At 41.1% G+C, this 21,416-nt stretch overlaps 1 protein-coding gene across 1 annotated transcript; it reads left to right on the top strand.

Annotated features, from left to right (window-relative positions):
- Positions 1–1,653: 1,653 nt before the first annotated feature.
- Positions 1,654–21,303, top strand: ccdc80 (coiled-coil domain containing 80). Its single transcript, XM_080902379.1, has 10 exons — positions 1,654–3,231; positions 3,348–3,545; positions 4,677–5,155; positions 5,527–5,865; positions 7,081–7,237; positions 10,493–10,629; positions 15,952–16,103; positions 17,549–17,652; positions 19,653–19,736; positions 19,920–21,303. The coding sequence occupies exons 1-10, from the start codon at positions 2,601–2,603 to the stop codon at positions 20,240–20,242; spliced, it is 2,604 nt and encodes an 867-aa protein (XP_080758505.1). The 5' UTR covers positions 1,654–2,600; the 3' UTR covers positions 20,243–21,303.
- Positions 21,304–21,416: the final 113 nt, after the last annotated feature.

Below are 21,416 nucleotides of genomic sequence, written 5' to 3'. Positions count from 1 at the left end.
TTCTTTGTTACAGCATTAAAGAACTTTTAAAAAGGGTGTCTGGTATAAGAAACACAGCTCTGGTGTACAACAATCAACATGCCCTCTGACTTGTTAACTAAACCATGTTGTAAATATCAGATAATTTATCAGATAGTCTGGATGATAAATGTTTGGTTCAGTATCAGGTCCAAATGTGATTCCTCCACTGTGACTTATGCATCTGAATCCCTCCTCAATGTTGGCATCCTTCCATGCGGCCATCCACTGCTGCCTATTCTGGTTCTCTGAATGTATTAAAGATCTGTTGCACAGAACCATCTGGATGGAAGCAAAATACATGGTTTGAGGCCGGCAGTCCTGGGAATGAGTTTCACCTTGGCTCACTCAGAGAGGAGCGGCCAGAGGACGTTGGTGATTTCGGATACTGAGTGTAATTACAGAGCAAATCGTGGAGAAGTCTGTGGAGTTTGTGCACTGAATGCAGTAATCAGTGCTCTGTTTGATTCTGTCCACTGTGAATGCAAACAATGTCCCTACATAATGTTTTTACTTGTTTATAAGACATAAGACTTCTGTAATGGTAAGCACAAATACTCATAGGATACATCCATACTGAACCACAAATCCTGAAACTACCAGTGTTATGATGATCTTTTCAGTTGTGCTGTGCTTAGAATGTATCTTTATTCATAAGGTTTATGGGTAGGGGGCCAAATAACAGGTATATAAGATATAATTCCCTAAAAACATTATTCTACCAACCTAACTCACTAAACATCCTAAAATTGCTCTAGGAATCCTTTAATAAAAATAACACCAATCCAATACATTCGCAGTGGCACATACACAGAATTGTATAAAGATCATAAAGAGAGTTTTTGCAAGTTATGAAATGCCATACAGTGTTAATAACAACTGTTGTTTTAGAGTTTACTTGCAGTAAGCTGCAGAAAGCTTGCATTTCTTTCCCTTCACAAGTTGTTTCAATTTTTATACGTGTGAGAGGAATAGTAAAGTGGAATAAGCTCACAAAGTCTTTTGCTGATTTGATTGTGTGTATTTGTAATCAGATTTTCAGCATTTGCAGGATCAAGAAAAGTGTCATTACAAGTGGCAATGTCATCTACGAAACATCAATAATGCCACGTTGCTGTAATTGTGGACGGAAAGGACCAAAAGTGAAATCTAATCTAAAGCTGCATCTAAACACTAACATCACTCGAAGAAAGATGAAGATGGTTGTTGCATGGCATGATATATTTTCTGTGTGTATAGAAATGTGGCAGCTATTCCTTTTTGTTTATGCTGAGGTAGTATTTTGTCTTTGGGGTGAGAGTGGATGTGGTTTAGACTTGGTGGCTTTCTTTTCTTTACTTAGGCCTTAATTACAAGCCAACCTAGGAAACTTTCATAGAGGAAATTGAGAAACACTGATTTGGGTTCAAGAAACATCATAAAAGAGCAAGGGCGATCATTGCAGTTGCGTTATTTTGGAAATATTAATCTTTTGGCGTTTTCTTCTCCTTTTTTCGCAGTGACATTTAGAATAAGATGAAAGAGGCGGTCATGCTGTGAATTTAAATCGAATGAAAATGAGGAGGTGGAATATGCTGGTAGAAAGAAATCGAATTTGGGGGCGTTCCTCTTTCGCCTTAAAAGGGGGAACTTGACACTGTGTAAGATTATGGGGATTTCTCTTCCCGGAGATCTGGCCAGCAGGGGAGTAAACTTTTTCCTTTACTTTTTTCTTTCTTAAATCTTCCTCAGCTACTTAATGTGTTTTTGAGTGCAACCCACCTCATTCTGACCAGTTTCCCATAAAGAACCTTCCAGTGAAAGGAGTGTTGCAGAGTGAACTGGCAACCGAATGTCCCGGGGCAGGTCCTGACATTGCGTCGCCAAGAGTCCGGAGGCTGAGGTTAGTGTGGACGTTTCTGGGAAAACCTCTAGAGCTCCGATTTGCCAAAGGGGAGACCTGAGAAGAGGCAGATTCGCTTTTCCTCTGCACAGTCTAAGCGCAGGTTTCCAGCTCAGACTAACTGTCTTGCATTTTGAGGGATCTTCACTATTTCTGCAGCCAGAAGACTTATTGTTGTGGGAAATAAACAGAGCCCAAAAGAACTTTGACTAGTTGAGACGTAATTAGGGCGTAAACAAATTTTGCATTTTGGAGATGTGACGTGGTCCTTAACTTTTCACTCTAGGACTCTAGGATTTTATTGAGTGTATCCCGCGGTGATAGTTTTTTTTTCTGAGCCACTTGAGGATGTTTGCAGATTATAACTGCAATGATCGACGCTTCTGATCTTCTGTTCTGTGAGTTGGAAACGAAAGTGCTGCTGAGATGAAGTTGTAGATCTGTGCTCTGAGCTCTTCTCGTGTTCGTATTGTTTGCCAGATTAAAGGCAGACAGCAACGTGGATTTCCTCAGTAGAAATCATGCTCTGAAAGTGGTCATTGGCAGATTATGTGCCGATCCCGCGCGCGCTGCACTCTTCATCTGGAATTAATTGATTGTCACCCTCAGATGCGCTAAAGACGCACAGGTTCAAGGATCCACCACTGGATCTTTGCATTTACGGCAGTGAGTGTTTAGCCTACTTTAATTTCACACAACAATGAGGGGTTTTGTTCTCAGTTTAGCTTTGATATATCTGCTTACCTGGACCCAAGCCGACAAACAGACTCACCTCAAGCGGGTGCAACTGCGCCGACGCTTTCAGGGACGTTTGCGCCCTGGATATGCTTCGGCAATCTCGGTGCACAGCAACAAGAACGCACAAAATGTGCAGGCAGACGAGGCGATTCCGCTTACCGCCAGGTCGGGGAACCTGGAGGGAGTCAAGAAAGCAGGAGGCCGGTTGCGAAGGATAGGGACGAATGGACAGATTGGCTTGTCCCGTCAACTGACAGATGAAGGTACTCCAGGAGCCAGAGCCAGAGTTACCCGCATGCCCAGCAGCGCCGGGTCACCAAATCTGCTGGCCAGCTTTGCAGGAAAAAACCGAGTCCTCGTTATCTCGGCGCCCCATGACTCAGACGGCTACTACCGACTGATGATGTCACTACTGAAGCCAGATGTCTACTGCGAGCTGGCAGAAAGACACGTCAACCAGATAGTCATGTTTCACCAAGAAGGAGAGATGGGAGGCAAGGTCCGGAGAATCACAACAGAGGGGAAAGTGATGGAGGAGCCACTAGATACTGCACTCATCCCCAGACTAATGAACTTCCTAAAACTAGAGAAAGGTAAGAAGGTAGACAGCATAAGCCTCTGTCTCAACTTGTGCATGGGTCAAAACGTCATTGCAGGTGCTGATATTAACCATATCATATCCTTAATCTATTAATGTGTTGAACTGCAGGCAAGTTTGGAATGGTGCTTCTGAAGAAAACCCTGCAGGTGGAAGAGAGATATCCCTACCCTGTGAGGCTGGAGGCCATGTATGAGGTCATTGACCAGTCACCCATGAGGAAGCTCGAGAAGCTCCGCCAGAAAGGCTTCATCCAGAAGTGTAAAGGAGCAGGTGTGGAGGGACAAGTGGAAGAAGGCACACTTGCAGGTGAGAATGACCATGATAAACATTTTTTCAACATGTTTGTTTTCACAGCAGGGAAATCCACACTTTTTAGTTTTAAAACTTCTTAATTAACATTGAACCTTTCTAGAATATATCCATGGTGCAGTGATTACCACATGTGCCCTATAAACAAAAGATCTTTGGTTTGAGAGCTGCAAACAGACTTGTACGATCTTAGTGTCAGTCTGCAGCCTGGATAAACTGGATGGTTACACCAGGAAGGGCAGCCATGAGATCAAGTTGGCACTCAACCTTTCCTCAGGTTCTAGACCAGTTTGAATAATGTGAATAATGGCACTCAGGGTTTTCAGGGGGCTGGCAGCTAGATTTGTCAGCTGTTACAGTGTTCAGTGCCCTCCTATAAACTACAACAACTTCCTCACTGTAAAAACCTTTATGGTACTGGTAATGTAGAATATAGCTTTTACTAAGTAACACTGTCAGTAGTTCATTATAGTTTATTACTATGTCAGATTACTGCCTAAAAGATTCTGTGCCATTATAATGCATTGCCAGCTGAACCTTAACCCTACTCTTAGTCACGCAGTCTCTTAAAAACACCTCATACAGAAACAAACAAATTCTAAACACCAAATAACTGAAAAACTCTCACAACACTGTTAAATCCAGGATTTAAACCAAAAAAGAAAAAAAAATTCCTCTTTGTAAAATTATGTTGTATCTTGCTGTTCATATTTTTTATAATATCGTTTACAGTGTGCAGCTGTACTCAGAAACAAAATTGAGTACAGTATATTACTGTACTAAAATTCCTGTAGTTTTACAAAGGTTTTTTTTTTAACAGTATACACTGATGACGTATAACATTAAATTGTTACATAAGTACAATGTAATGTTACATTTAATGGAATCTGCTCAAATTAAATTTGCTTAAATAGTATACATTCAGTTTATACAAAGCACATTTTCCTTAGGAATTTACTATTTCAATTAAAAGTTTGAATTTGAATTTAAGTTAATCTTAAATTGTATTTATTTCAGTTGTGTTTTATTCAAAATTGTTGCTTCATGTTTATTAGGGTGAATAATCTTTTTTTTTGAGTGTATGCAAAATGAAATGTTTACCTGTGATCTCTGTCTCCATCTTGCCAGTTCCTGACACACCTACAATAAAACTAAACTCAAATAGCAAAACAACTCGACCTACTACAACCACCACCAGAACAACAACTACACAACCAACCACAACTACTACCACTTCAACAACAACAACAACAACAACAACAACAACCACCCAGCCCACGACCACCACTACGACTACTACAACAACCAGAGCAACAACAACTACAACAACAACCAGAAAACCAACCACCACAAAAAGGCCCACTACTACCACCACTCAGAAAACGACCAGAGCTCCTACCACAGCCCTGTGGCTCCCACTGCCAAGAACTACCGCTGATCCATACTACTACAACCGCAGAGAAAGGGAACGGTACCCACCGAAAACCACCCCAGCTGGAGATAACCGCACTGACAAACTCAACAGAGATCCACACAGCCGCAAGCTACCCATCACACATAGACTCCCAAAGACCAAACCCACCAAGAAGAACAACGGTGGAGACAAGGTAATCTGTAACATTCATTTTAAAGATAGATTTAATAGATTGACTTTGTATTTTAATGGGTTTCAGATTCATGCTATTTATAGAATACAAAACACCTGGGTATATATTAGTGCTAAAACCATACATTACATAAATTTATAAATAATATCCATGAGTACATATGCAGCACACTTCTTGCTGATTACTTTAATTGCTTTTCATTGGAGCTTTTCAAATGAAATAGCTGTTTAGCAGCCAACATAACTCATTTCACCATCATTTTTTGTGTGTACAAAGAAAAGTTTACCACGACACCAGCTCAAGACCAAATCATTCTCACAGTGTTTGAATCAGTGAACAAAATGAAAAATAATATCTGCTTTTGTGCGCAGGTGTTGACTAACGAGTATGAAGACAAGTATGAGCCTAGCAAGCCAACAGCAAGCAATCCAGAGGAGCCAGAAGTCATCACTGTTATCACTCCTACCAGGAAGGGAAAGCACGATAAGCATGACAAGAAGAAGAAAAAGAATGACAAGGGTGCCAAGAAAGCCGACAGAAGAGGAAAGCCAGGGAAGGAGGGAAAGATCGGGGGAAAGAAAAATGGAAAGAAGGCGTCAAAGTACCCGGAGAAAGTGGACTATCCAAAGCCCACTAAAAAGCCAACGCCACCACCAAAGAGTGCCCTTGCCTCCTTTCTGGATTACTTTGAAAACAGGAGGCGGCTGCTGGTGAGAGCATGACATAATACTGACAGTTCACAAGAGGCTCTTTCACCTGGCAAAACTCCAGGTTTCGAGCTTTGGCCAGAGGGAAATGTCAGTACTCAGAGCACCATCGCTAAGTGTGAGGACAGGTTTAACATTTTGGCCAAAGTGCTTATTTGATTTCTTGCCAAAATACAGATGAATACAAATATCAGACCATGGGCATCTGATAAGCAGATAGCATGGACTTCTCTGCACCCAGCCAAAAATGGCTCCAACAGATGAAGCATGATATGTGATTTAATTTCTGATTTAGCATTACCTCAGTAATTAATTGATGTTGCCTCCTTTCTGTAATAATCTAAATATCTCCTCAGTAATTAACTGAGTTTTCTGTCAAATACAACTATCAGCCAGCTTTATGCTAAGCTAACTGGCATATATATATATATATATATATATATATATATATATATATATATATATATATCCCAAACAACCTCGAGAATGGGATCAATCTCTTCATCCAACTTGCAGCAAGGAAGCAAATAAGCAAAATTCCCTAAAATCTCAAACAGTTTCTTTAAAGAAACACATCAGCACTACAGTAATGAATGCAGCTATAAGAGAAATTAAAAGACACAGCCATCAGCCAAACTCATTAGTCAAACATGAAATTAGTGCTTTTATTCTGGACTTCAAATTTTGATCGGCTTGATAGGTTTTGAGTTGGGAAGTTGAGCATTACACCATTCTGAGTCACTGAGCAGCTGGCAGTGTGGAGCAGAAGGAAGTGACCTACAGTTGGTGCGGCTCCAATAAGGAAAGACTTTGTTTTCCAAGACAGAGTACTGAAATGTTCTAAAGACTCACATCAGGACAAATCATTTATTGTTGATTAATTTTTCACTAGTCAACAAACAGGTAAGCACCTCTGTACCATTTATTGTACAGTGTCACTTCTGTATAGTGAAGTGGTAGGGTAGGTCGCACAACCATCATCCAGGTATTTGAAAGACTGCACAGCTGTGAGCTAACAGACTGTGCGGCTCTGTTTTGCAGCCAGCATAGATTCTTATCACAGTGGTGCTGTGAACAGGCTGGGAAAATATGCCCCATCGTCCGCCTACAGGTTAATGTAAACATCACCTCTGCAGCACACTGTATTTGCACGCGCGCGTGTCACAGCATACACAGGATACTCTAACCTCCCTGTTTCCACTCCCTCCCTTCCTCCAGCTGATTACATCCCCCAGTGAGGAGCTCAGTATGTATGTTCAGCAGAGGGATGAGTACCTGGAGTCTGTGTGTGAGATGGCCATCAGGAAAGTTTCTATCATAACTATTTTTGGCTCTTTGACCAACTCCACCATGAAAATCGACCACTATCAGATAGGTAAGTAGTTCCATATGCAGTATGAGAGGGTTCAATACGTTTTTGTTTTTTTGCTCCTTGTTTTGACATGGTATATGCCACAATCGCTATTAACTGTAGCAAGTCTTTCAGTTGCTCAGCCAGGCACCTTTTTTGAATAGCTCATGTGGCTCTCAATTTGGAGCAGATGTTTTCCGGACGTGCAGCATTTCTCAACTGCAACATTTTGAAACAATGAAACATTTTTGAAGTTTCCAGCACTGAAGATGGATTTCCCAAACAGCCCTTCCATGCAGCAAAACACTGCAGTTAACCAGCAGAAGGCTGTAATTCTAAATCAAAGTCATGTTTCCGCTGTCAGTAAATCTTCCTTAGGATGACAGAGTCATCATAGATCCAGCTAAATGCTTTTCCTGTCATTTTAAGAGCTGCCGCTTTTCTGTTCTACTTTGCGAAGACACAGAATACTCACGTGTAGTATGAGGAAAACAATATTAAACCAGTAACACAACAGTGGGAACTTCTGTGCACCACACAAAAACAAACAAACAAACAAACATGTTAACTAGAAACACAGAACAACAAAGCAGTTAGTCCAGGTTTATTTTATTGCCCCGATCTACAACAACAGCCATCCCAAGTTGTTTTATATACTAAAGACCCTGCAATACAAGAGAGAACCCCAATGATCAGATACCAAGTAAACTGCAAGTAAACATTTGGTGAAAGTGGGGAGGAAGAACTTTTTAACAAGAAGAGATTTCTGACAGAACCACTTCAGGGTGAGACAGTTGGGCAAGTGAGGAGAACAAGGCGCAACCTGCTGGAAAGAGAAGACAAATAAGTGAGCAGAGAAGCTCAGAGAGTTGTTCAGTGCGATGCTCAGAGTGTTTTGCAAAGTCCCCCATCAGCCTGAGCCCACAGCAGCATGACTGAGGGATGATTCAGGGTTTCCCGATCTAGCCCTGACTGGAAGCAATATGAAAGAATGTAAGAAATAGGATCTGTCTTTCTAGTCCTGTATTTCAGATCAGTAGAAGGCTTTGAGAGGCAAAGGTAATGTCATCTTAGATGAAGTTCCAGCCACATGTTCTCACTGACCTCACCACTAATCTCCTTCACAGTGAAACTCTTTCTCTTACACCGGAGGGTTGTTGATAACAATTGTGGTTATCACCAAAAAGGAAAGCATTTTCTCTCTACTTAGCACTGAAATAAACAGACTCGGGCATTCTGTCATAAATGTAAGTAAGTTTGCATGTTTTTAGGAATACAGTAGATGTGATTTGCCTTAAAATACCATTTTTCAGGGAAATGTTGTGTGAGTGCTGTCCATACTGAGACTGTGGCAAGGAAAAGTGTCTCCTGCCACATCTGCTGTCCTGTCCTTGTTTTACCTTCCTCACATTATGTCAAACTAAATGTGTTCAGCAGAGATCTCTGCTCCCACAGTGACATCCAGAATGTGCACCGACTCTGCCAAAGCCACAGTGTTTTGTGCTTCTCTGTGCAGGTGATACTAAACAGTGTTGACCTCTGAATTCAGTGATGTTAGATTCGGCTCATTTACCATAATACCGTTGCTTATTTTAGTAATTACACTTTATCTGTAGCTAGAGGTAGGAATGCCTTCAGCTTCCAATCCAAAATGTGATGAGTTCAGCAGCTATGAAGTACAGGAGTCTGTATAACATGTACCGGGAGAGCAAACCAGAGTGCATACCTTTCCTGTGCATCATCTCCTGTGGAGTTGATGTGTAAGCTGGAGACATTTAATTCATCACACCCACATGCACACAGAGAGCAGTTATAACAGTGCTTGAAAACCTACTTGTTCAAATGCAACAAAACTGCTGCTGTTTTTGTGAGACGCACTGCGTCATTTGTGCTTGGCTTCTATTTTGAGACATTTTATAGCCGTCTCAAACCAGAGGCTGCGGTTGATGTGTGTTAACTGCTCTTTGTTAAGCTTTTAAGTGTGTCACTCAATGTGCAGATGAGGTTTTATCCAGACATAATGTTTTTATGTAGTCACATTGTTGTGGCCCACCTCTGTTGGTAAGTCTTCATTCATTTTAATTATGAAGGCTTGATTTAAGTTTAGGTTAAGCTAAGCAACAGTATGTAAATGAATCTCAAGAAAGTAAATGGAAGTCAACATAAGAGTCCTTGGAAGTGAGAGAAACTCAGTGTGTGTGATCACAGTGCACAGACAAACAGCTGGTCCTTTCAGCATTGCCCCTCCTCTGCTTACAGTGACTTCATCTTTGGGTTGTAGCCTGGTTGGCCATGTGTATGTTTTGCATATAGACCATATTAAAGAGTGTTTGCTGTACATATCTGTGTGTACAGTCTGTCCTCTGCCACCTACATGTACTGGGGGTTTCCTGACGTGATTGCTCATACACATTACAAACCAGCCACCAAGAACACACTGTTCCGTGGTCTGTATGTCATACACACACACACACACACACACACACACACACACACGGAAGGAGCTATGATTAAAGGCTTTGGTCTGCATAAACACCAGCTCCATTAGACTTCTGAGACATCCAACCCTTTTAGATCTCAGCTGCTGTTTGTCCAGTTTGTCCCCGATTCATTCTGCATGCTTCAGTTCTGCTCTTCACTCAAGAGTCTAATTCTTAAACTTCTCAGACAAATTTGTTAAAGGAGCAGTTTTTTTGAAATCAGCATAGATGACTAAACTACAAGAGGAGTAAGCATGTTAACTGGGAAACAATTGCTCTTCATTTTACGTTAAGAAATACGACTAACATGTCTTAAGCTGTTTTTGTATCTTCCCTGTACTTTTCTAGCCTTTTGAAGCCATAACCATTTGAATAATTGTCAGGGGGAAAAAAAAACCAACATTCAGAAGATGAAGATGAGCTATCACTTGGTGACAGTGAGAAGAAGAAAAAAAAAAAAAAACAACTCCTTTTGAACAGGAAGAAACCTCAGGTTCAGTGAGAGGCAGCCATCTGCTGCAACCGACTGGCAGTGAGGGGAGGGAGACATGACAGAAGACAGATTAACCAATAGTGTGCAGTTTTCCTTCTTTCCCCAATTTTTCCAATCTGATATTCCAGGCAATATATTAGATTTACATTTGACTTTTGGACCATTTCACTAAGATTCCAAATATAATAAATGTTATGTTCCTTTGATTTTAACAGTTAATTGATTTTCTTTAAAGGGGAAATTAGTACCCTCTTTAAAGTAGGAAAGTAGATGTTGAATCTGTCTAATGTGCCTTTATTTCTCCAGAGAATGACAAGCCTATGAAGGGCCTTCGTCAGGAAGACCTGGTGAACCAGGATCTGATCACAGAGCTGAGGAAAGAGTTTGGCATGACCTACGAGGAGTTCTACATGGTCCTCACAGACACTGACATGAGAGTCAAGGTAGAGACTTACTCTTTCTAAGCAGTATAGGATGATTATGTGAAGGCTGTGGCTCTATAGTGTAGTGGTTTGCACATTTGCCTAACAGTGAAAGATCCCTATTTAAGTACCAGGAGGAGGGAAAAAAAAAAAAAAATCCCTTGACAGCTGTGTCGGGAAGAGCATCAAATACGCCAAATTAAACACAAGTATACCTTTTGTAGTGACTTGTGAATAATTTAATTCAGATTTAGGTAAATAGTGCCAGACCACAGTCTCATCAAGGCATGTTATATTGATAATAAAGGGGCTAGAATGCGATGGGCAGCCCCATAACAGAATGGCCGTGCTGTGTAGATCAATTAGCTTGTTGAATACTTAAATTAATGCGGTGTGAATTTGGAAAGCATGTAAGCAGTGCTTTAAGTGGCCCAAAAGAGGTGCCGGTACTCTATTTTTTTTCCCGCCTCCCCTGAGGTAACAACAACTATTGAATGGGTTTTATATACAACAGTCAACAGACAACCTTATACAAAATAATAAATCATTTTATTAGTTTGCGGATTTGCTTGAGCTAGAAAGAGCTACTGAACATAAATAAAATGTGCAAAAAGGTATTGAAATTTATTTTTAACAAAATGTATATAAAATAAATTATAAAATAATTTGTATTTTGCTCTCTCTCTTGAGTCACTGCTGGTATCAGCAGCAGCACTTGTAAAGTGTACCTGCAGAGCTTGGTAGTTCTCCCATACTGCTTTCACTGTTCTCTCACTTGAAGCAACCCAATGCACTGATAAAACACGGCCTATCACAAGGAGACGTTGTCCAACATTGTGAGCACTCTCGGTTAACTCCCTTTGGTTTTTTGGTGATGCATGGCAGAGGGAGTAAAGCTGATCTAAGAATATTTTAAAGTGGTTGATTCCTCCTACCTCCTTCAAAACATCACAAACTGCCAGTTCCAGTCTGTGATTGGAACAATGCCAGACAAACAGGTAAGGGAATTTGGAACAAAGCTGCGCAGCAACTCCTGCTTTCCTCCCAAGCATCACTGAGGCTCCATCACAAGCAAATGCCAACAAATGTTCCTGTAGGTAGTGAGGGTCAAAGCCATTATTATGAAGACATCCTAACAGTGCTTCAGTGATGTCCTTTGCTGTGGTCCCCTGCAGCTCAATCAGTTCAAAAAATATTGTGTCTGGATTTTCACTGGAAATAGCTGACCGCAGGCACACGACAAGCACAGACTTTCCACTTATTGTAGTGGATTCATCAATGAGCACACACAATTTTCTTTCATTCATCACTATGTCATTGACTACCTTCTTTTTCATTTCAGCTGCAATGTGATCCAGTATATTTGCACATGAGTTAGAGTGCAAAACTCTGCCCATCTTGACACCATTTAAGACTTGCAACTGGACATCTATTGGCATGTCTGTAAAGGGACGCCCATGCTTGCCAATCTTATAAGCTGTTCTAAACACATTGCAAGTTGAAGCGTAGTCAGCCTTTCTCATATCTTCAATGTGTTTTTGCATTGTATTTTGTGTTGCCTTCTCTTTTATTTCAACTGCTTTCTTGTGATAAATTGAGTCTCTGTGCTCTTTTATTTTCTTTCGTAGTGAGTTTTGTTGTGCAGCCTTGTCCCTTCCAAAAGACGAGATTAAGCACCCACTCCACTCCTGCGACACTCTCTGCCCTTGCTGCATGTCCACGCGAGCACAAACTTGACTACACACACTACGACCCAACTTTTGATTTCTGCTGATCAGCCACTTGTAATTTGTGGAGAAATACCGGACTTGTGCTTGGGACCAACATTCTGGCCACTCATGCTCGCTAACGCGGCTGTTGTCATCGGTAGAAATGGTGTCATTCTCGTCCTCGTCGTCGCCAAAAGTGCCGTCGTCCGCGGCACTAGTGCAGCTTTCATTAGCTTGCGTCTGACCTGCAGCGATATCATTCTGGCTTGGTGGGGTGTCAGCCAGCGAGTCCTCTGATTCTGACCTTGTTCTTTTACTACTCAGAGTCTGAAGCCAGGAGAGCATATTAAGTGTTCATTGTTTTTGTATTTTAACCGAGCAGCTGTTTGCGCGTTTTACACACCCTCTCCGGACCACGTTGAGTTGACATGACAACGGCAAAAGCGACGCATGCGCTTTTCACTTGTAAAACACATTGGTGTATGGGTAATGTAGTCTCTGCTCTCGGTGGGACGAATTAGGAAGCGTGCTTGTGAAGGGCGCTCTGAAAAGCGGCAGCGCAGCCAAACGATTATAACAGATGTGCAAATGAGAGTACCGGTAAGCTAAAAGCACGTTCTGGGCGCATGGAGAGGTGGCGGTACTCTCAAGAGCTATATTTAGAAGTGGCGGTACTGAGTACCGGCGCGTACCGGCCCACTTAAAGCACTGCATGTAAGTCAAGCAGTTTTTTCACTCTAAAATATAAAGATGTCCCCTAAATGAACCACACACACTCACGTCTTGATGCATTCTCAATCATCCAGGAGATGATTGGAGATTCACACACACTCACATTTTTTGTTTTGAAAAGAAGAGAGTTATAAACATATACTCACTGAATGTGACGGTGTCGAGGAAGAAGGTGGTGTGGTGAGCTTTTTTGAGAACTGTAGTTTCACGCTGTGATGAAATTCTTAAAAGTTACATGTTTTTGGGCAGCTCTTCTATTTCACACCAATTTCAAGTCCTGTTGGAGGGACTTGGGAATGCATTGCTGTCAATCAATAGCCTCTCAAAGAGCCATATAAATATACATGTGTGTACCCTTGTCCTTGATCTAGCACAGGTGATTTAAATGGCTAAATAACCTCCTCAGCATGTCTTGAAGTTCTCCAGAGGCCTGGTAATGAACCAATCGTTTGATTCAGGTGTGCTGACCCAGGGTGAGATCAAAAACCTGCAGGACACCAGCCCCTGAGGCCTGGAGTTGACTGACCCTTGTATAAAAGGCCCCAAAGTTCATAGGATAATTCTATTGGTGTTCATAAGTTTATATAAGTTTATCTACTGTTCATTTAATATTCAATCTTCTGTCAGTTTGGGCCAGCCCACCGTATGGTGACATCATCCGGTTAGTAAGGTGGGCAGTTTAAGGTCTGATGAGCAGTGTTGGTCCGGTGGGGTGCACTGATTCCTGCGGGATGTTATGTAAAACCACACACATACACATGCAACGGTTTTACAGCCCCAGAAATTGAGTCGTGACAATAAAGTGCCTCAGACCGAACCTCAAGCTCCTTCTTCCCTACTCTGCGACAATTTGCCCTTAAGTTGTGTTCTGGCTGACACACCGGGGTGACAGTAGTGCTCAAAGACTGAATCAGTGCCACAACCGTGCCTATCCTTGATATCTCCACTACAACCCTAATCTAGAGGAAATAATAATGAGAGAGAATAATCTTTAGCCTAAATATGAGAACTGTCATTAATGTACCTGTAAAGCTTGAAGCAGAGAGATAAACAGCTGTCAATATAGGCAAAGTTAATGTGGATGGGCATACAGATATATCTAGTGTTCACTTGATATGTCTACACTTGGTTTCTACTCCAAATTAACTTTGTTTTAACTGTTGCAAGTGCTATGGTGAGATACCAAAATTAAATGGTCTTGTTTTAGTAAAGTGTTAAGAAAACACAAAACAAGGTGTTAAAAAAAATAAATGAGTAAATATATATTTGTAATGCATCGGTGCCCAATAAACATGCAGTGAGGTACATACGTGTAAGCTAAACAGTCTAAACATATGATGTCAAAACCCTGTGACATTCCAAACAGCCTCAGCTCCATGTTATGTTTAGGACTAATTAGTACATGCTAACAAGACGGTTAGCATGATAGTGATGTGTTGCCATTGTGAGTAACTATAATAGCAGGCTCACACTAACCTTTAGGCCACCATCAGTCTCAAAGAGCCTTTAACAAGCATTTGCAGTGTAAGCTCTTCTCAGTCAGCTGCACTGTAAATAGCTGACATGACACGAAGAGAAGAGAAGCAATGCAGGGAAATGGAAAACACTCATAAAAGATATCCCCCTGTAGATTAGGCCACGTAACATAGCCAGCATCGGTAAATGCTTCTTTTTAATGTCTGTTCTGACTCTGGGAAACAAATATTTGTAAAATATTGTGAAAGTGAAGGCAGTGCTGGGTATGGCTGTTACACATGTACATACAAAAAATAAGAAGGAACCAAGCAGAGCAACAATGTAACCAATGCAAAGTGCCTTTGGATGCACACACACATCCAAAGGCATTTCTTTGGAAACAGGAAAAAACACAGAAGAAGACCCAGGAAAGCAGACACGTCATGGTTATTTCAAAACTAAGTTACAGTGTTATTGGACAAGACTGTTGCCATGTAGCATATTCACCAAGACTGCATGATCAGCTGTGTCAAAAGTCCTGCCTTCCTGGAACATAGCCTTAAGGGATTCAGTCACTGAATTGTGAAAGACCTCTAAATATACTATGATATTTTAGCAGGGAGGATTTTAATCGTACTTTTTTACTTGCCCTTTCACATAGTCTTGACTAATACTTTTAAACAGCCTTGATTAACAGCACTGCTGTTGGTCGGTTGGTCCTCTTCCAGTGTTCACTGATTCACAACTTATCTGCTTACACTTCCATTAAATCTTTCTCTTTTTCTCTGCCCTAATACTGCCAACATGGTGCTTTTACTAAAACACTGTTTAAATTTACACAACATGACATTTGCTCAACATCTGTGTATAAGGGTGTGTGTGCATGTGCCAGGATAAATCACCAGCCTGTTTTTCGGACAGATTCATCAAAGAGGCCAGTGTTCACATCCTCTGCTGTCAGCAGCAGAGACAGAGGAGTCTGTGAATGTACACGGATGTGGGTGTGTGTATTAGACAGAAAAAGGACAGAGAGCGCAGTGCAAGGAAAGGTGTGAAAGAATCAGAATGGCAACTTCAGCATGTCCTGAGGAAGATGTGCAAGTGTGTTACATTTTTGTGCGCGTTTCAGATGTTCGTGTTATGACCAGTTAGGATGAAATGAGATACTTGGTTTTGCTGCTTCCCAGAAGTTGTTACAAAGATTTGCTGGGATGTGATAAAGCCCACACCACATTTACTAACATGCATAACTTCATATAATCACATTACTGGAAGGAGTTTCACCATTTTCATGCAGTGGATTTCTATTTTAATGCCCGCTGTACTGTAGTGCTACTTATTGTTTTATTTTTTGTCGACAGGGATTTTGATTTATTTATTCTGTGGTTTCACCTCGGACTCGACCTTTGGGAGAGTATGACTGGTTCTTGTCAATCTTGTTTGTCAGCAATCCTTTGAGGTTCCCATTGCCATGAAGGCTGTATTTAACTACATCGACACCTTCTCCTCCCGAATGCGAGAGATGGAGCAGCAGAAGAGAGATGGAGTGGTCTGTAAGAAGGAAGACAAGCCCAGATCTTTGGAAAACTTTCTCTCCAGGTGAGGATTTCTATGGAAATATAGGGCATGACCAAAACACTGTGGATGTACAAACATTAAAACCTTTTTTTCTGACAAAAACATCATAAGAACTATCAGCAGTGATTTGCTGATATTCGCCCATGAGTGAGATCAGTAAATAAAGCCTGTAGACCCACTGATTCACTGATCCACTTGCTTTGAAAACCTTACATTTTAGCATTATGGTGTGGTGTTTTTGGAGACACAATTCAGGTTGAGGTTGAGAAAGTTATTAGCTAACACTAGCAAGCTTGGTTAATAAGCTGCAATCATAAACTGTTCGGGGATCACACAAGAATGGATTTGTGTACAGGAATACTGCTGTGATTGTTTTACATTTTTAATTTTGATTATTTTAGTCATAGTCTTTTGAATATTTAGTTTTAGTCATAATTTAGGCATCTGAAATATTGTAGTTTCAGTCTATTTCTATTTTTAGTCTGTTAAATATCATTGAAAGTGTAAAGGTTTGTTTCCATCTTATTTTCCTTGATATCAAATGTGAAATGTGTGCATATGCTCACTCTCCTCTTCCTCCCAGGTTTCGATATTTGGTCACATTTTATGCACAGGGCAATTACCTCTGATTGGGTCACTTCCAAACTCGTCCCGCCTTTGTACACAGCTTAAATATTTCTGATTGGATCTCACATTTTTTATTTTTTTTTAGACCAAAGTATCAATATATTCCATCGCACTTTTTTGTCTCGTGCACTAGTTTTTAGTTAGTTATTGTCTCCCTTTCATCATGAAAACAAAGGTAACTGACAAAAATTATGACAAAAATAATTGGTCAGTGAAAATAACACTGGATAAGAGCACCCATGCTGATGTAGCATTAACTTGTAGCTTAAAAATAACATGCACAAACCATTCCATGGGTGCAAGATTTCCATGACAAATTGAGGTATTCAGTACAGTTTCTATTACAACATTTTATTGAGATTGATGCCATATATAGGTTGTTCCCCCAAGGATCAATATAGTCTGTGTAGTTGGAATTACTGGGTGGTCCCATCATGGTGTGTCCACATCAGTCAAATATCTGTTGCAGTCAGCTGGACCACAATTAAATAATTCTGAGCAGCACTTGGCAGACTGCAGCAGCATGCATGTGTGTGTGTTCCATGAAAATCAAAAGTAACAAAAACCCTGCCATTCCTCAAGGCTGAATCATTTCAGTCACATTTTCTCCTGGAGATGTCTAAAGACAGGCTGTCTTTTGTTGCCATAGAGACCTGAATCCCCCCGAACACAGTGTAGAGATCTGGCAGGTTTTTGACCATAATTCCGGGTTGTCACCCTCTGGCAGTAATAAGGGGAATATGTAGCACACAAGCACAAACTCCTTGTCTTGGTACAGAGCTCTCACTGCGGGACCAAAGTGCCACTTAAATCCGGACTCAAATTTTCTGTGATTGCAGGTTCCGATGGAGACGTCGCCTGTTCATTATCTCCGCTCCCAACGACGAGGAGTGGGCCTATCAGCAGCAGCTCTACGCCCTCAACAGCCAAGCCTGCAATCTGGGTGAGTCACCAGAAGTCAACCAGTTTAACTTTTCAGAGGTCACTTCAGTTGCTAAAAGCTCAAATATGCTCGCCACCCAAGCTCTAATTGAGTCTCTCTGCTGCTTGGTGCTGTTTAGGTGGTGTAGGTTTTTTTCTCCAAAATCTGCTGCCTGCTGCAACCAAAAAACAAATCTATAAGAAACACAGTTGCAGGCTCAATGAACCAATTGTTAGTGTGATTAACACTCCTTAGTCTAATTCATCGTAAACGGTCACGATGTGCCTGTTCACTGTACTCTGTACCCTATAAGAAATGTTGTAAGAGATTGAACAACTGACCTTCCTATTAGTGGAAGATGCACAGCCGCCCATAACAATCTTCTGTTCCTGCAAGTCCGAAAGTACAAAGATTCATTTCCTGGGAAGAAATACCTAAAAGAGCAGAACTCTTTATGAAACTTCCCTCTGATGACATGTTTATTCCAAGGTGACCTTCTCTTCACACGGGCCTGTGTCATGTCCCTGCTTGCCAAAATGTTAGTCAGAATATTCATGAATATGTTAATCAAATGAAGAAGCAATGAAATCAAATGAACAAGTTATGTTTTTTTGTTTACTGCAACTTTCCAGACGTTATCAGCCTGTGTTTATGCACATGAGCACTATGTGTGTGTTAATGCATGTTCACCAGTGGATGTGGAGAAGGATCCCAGATGACGGAACTGGCAAAAAACTGAACTGTTTTTCTTTTCCTCCCCTGGCAGGAGACTTTTCAGCCGGCCGGTTAGTCAATTTTTCCACAGCAACTTGAAAGTTATTACGGCACATCTCAAAAAGAGGCATTTGTCTCAACTTTGCAAATCTCAACAACCTGATACGTTTGACAGGTTTGTGGAAGACACATGTAAACTTTAAATAGCCCACGGTGAACTTTCCTTCTCTGTGAAACCAAATAACTGCTGTCAGCAGGACTTTCTGCCCAAGATGAACCTCACGCTCTTGTTTTGTTTGCACAAGCTGAAGATTTTGGACATTTCTTCCTGGCTCCCTTCAGACTTTTGTTGCTTCTGCATATTCATACAGGTTAACATAGGCTGTAAAAAACACTAAATGGTCTTTCACGTGTATGAGCCTGACCTTGAGTCAGATGTTTTATTTGTAACAATCAGCCATTAAATCTACAATTACATTATATCAGTTTCTGACCTTAAGGGCTAGTGAACAAGATGACAAGTAATCTTTCACTGCCCTCTCTTTTTGAATGTTTCATGCCTGTTTCACCTTCAAACACACATACACTGTGTGTACACAGGGGCATTAAATAGGGGTTTATATTTAAGCCAAAGCAAATTTTTACAACCTTGCAATGATAAAAAATATTTTTAGCTTACTGTTGATCTGTGAAGCATTAACAGATTATTTATCATTTGTCCTAGCTTATAAAGCTCTCATGAAATATAACTTCCTAGAAAGTGCTACCATTTATCTGTTTGAGTGTACACTGTTTTTATTTAAGTCAAGTCAGATGATTGAATAAATCAGCTTTTCTTGCTTTATCACTAGATCCAGTTTAGGTTCTACTGGGACTTTTTTCCCTTCGTGTGTTGCTCTTGGCTGGTTTAGCACCCAGGGCTGCCCCCTCGCTCCCTCATCCCACACAAAGGCCTGTCCTGCTGACTGGGCTGAAGGCCTGAGAGGTTTGATCCTGGTATTCAGCACTTGGCGCTCACCAAGTGAAGCCAGCGTTCTCCTGTGTTTAATGTGGGCTTTCTCGCTTCAGAGGAAACAGCTTTTTTGGCAGGGCTTTCTGGACCACCATCACATTCTCCTCCCTTTACCTAGAGACCAGTGCTTAGGACAGTTCCAATAACAAATAAGTAACAATCAGCCTAAATAAGCAGACTGATAAGGAACAGTTGGTCAGCATACTGCTGTTCTCATTTGAAGTCATGCTGTTGTCTAAAAATTGTTTGCCTCATTCTGATGTCTTTTCAAAAAATGGTTGCCATGGTTACACAGGCCTGAGGCACATCGCCATTCTGAAGCTGGTTGGCACAGAGTCGCCAGATATGGGCGGAGTCTTGGAGCTCTATCCTATCAATGGTAAGAATATTTAATACAAAATAGTGAACAGATATATTTTCTGAAAGCTAAGGTCTCTACTTTTTTGGTATCTGAGTTCTGTGTGATAAGTTTAGAGGAAGAGGAAAATGTCGATGTGCTACATCTATTGTGAAATTCACTCTTTAATACGTTGTTCCTAACCTGATCCTCTGGTCCATCCAGGGAGTGCTACCGTGGAGCGTGAAGGGCTCTCAGCTACCCTCGTGAAGGACATGAGAAACTACTTCCAAATCAGCCCAGAATACTTCTCCATGCTGCTGGTGGGGAAGGATGGCAATGTCAAGTCCTGGTACCCCTCACCCATGTGGTCCATGGCCATTATCTATGACCTGGTAGACTCTATGCAGCTCCGCAGACAGGAGATGGCCATCCAGCAGTCACTTGGCATGCGCTGCCCTGAAGATGAATATGGTGGCTATGGTTACCATCAACATGGATACGAACACAGTTATCAGGATGGCTATCACCAGGGGTATGGTTACTAACAGGTGTGTGCTTTCCAATGATGCACACTGGCCTGCAGCTGGTCCTTGGTGCTACCTTCCTTTGGCCCAAAACCTTTTTGTGTCTTTCCCATCTCCCACCAGGCAGTTGGCACAGACGAGTATTTTGTAGCACTTAGTGAAGGGAAGAAAAATGCTTTCACATATCCAGTTCTTTAACATTCCCTATATAGCATAGTACGCTGCTTTATACTTAGCAGCGTCAGATCTGGTTAGTCAGTAAATTTATGGATGAACCTGAAGGTTCAAAGATGGATTGCGTACTTTAGTTTTTGCCGGGGTTTTTTTGTTTCTTTCAACTTAAAACATTATTGCATCGTCTGTCATCTCTAGCTGGCTTTTTTAGGTCAGACTTACATAGTTTCAGCACACATGTTGATTTTGTGGATAATAGAACATATTTATTGGACATCTGTTGCATTTGAAGTGCAGTTACCAATAATATTATTAAAAGCATCACATTATTTCTCTTTTGTAAAGTTTCTGTTGCTATACATTGTTTCTATTTATACTCTGTTTCTATATGGCTATATGAAAATAAACTTTTGTTTACTACCAGGTCCTTTAAATTATTTGTCTCACTTTCAGTGCCAATGCACTGCAATAATCTTTTGAGCAACACCTCCCCCTAGTGGCAAAACTGGAAAGATATTTCCAAGTATATTTTAGTGGTCATGTAATGACTGAAACAACCTGCCGTACTTGAAATATCTACAGTAGTTTCAGACCTTCTCAACTTACTGTCCCCTCAATGCAATCACATTTGCAAACACACTTTGTGAGTAAGAAGGGCTGGAATCCACCTACCCATTTTCTTCCACTTATCCAATTAAAGGCATGGGGAGGCTGGAGCATCTCTCAGCTGCCATAGAGCAAGAGACAGAGTTTGTATTAAACATGGCCAAAGTGTATGTACAAGTAAGTCTTGTTCATTTAAAGCTTAGACATCAGACTGCGTTACAGTCTCTTTTCTCTTGGATCTGTATAATGTTAGTGGGTGTGGAACACTGTTATTCAGCAGGTGGGTAAAATATCTAAGAGGAACTGATATTGAGCTAAAACAGCTATCAAGTATGTGCAAAGTAATAGAATAAAAACATGGAGTTAGAGCAGCTAGTACCCTTTAGGTCTTCCTCCAGAAAACCTCAGTATTTAA

The sequence above is a fragment of the Rhamphochromis sp. 'chilingali' genome (assembly GCF_963969265.1).
Source record: "Rhamphochromis sp. 'chilingali' genome assembly, chromosome: 14".
Classification (NCBI taxonomy): domain Eukaryota; kingdom Metazoa; phylum Chordata; class Actinopteri; order Cichliformes; family Cichlidae; genus Rhamphochromis; species Rhamphochromis sp. 'chilingali'.
The sequence above is the reverse complement of the archived record's forward strand: the minus strand, read 5'-3'. Positions and strand labels throughout refer to the sequence as shown.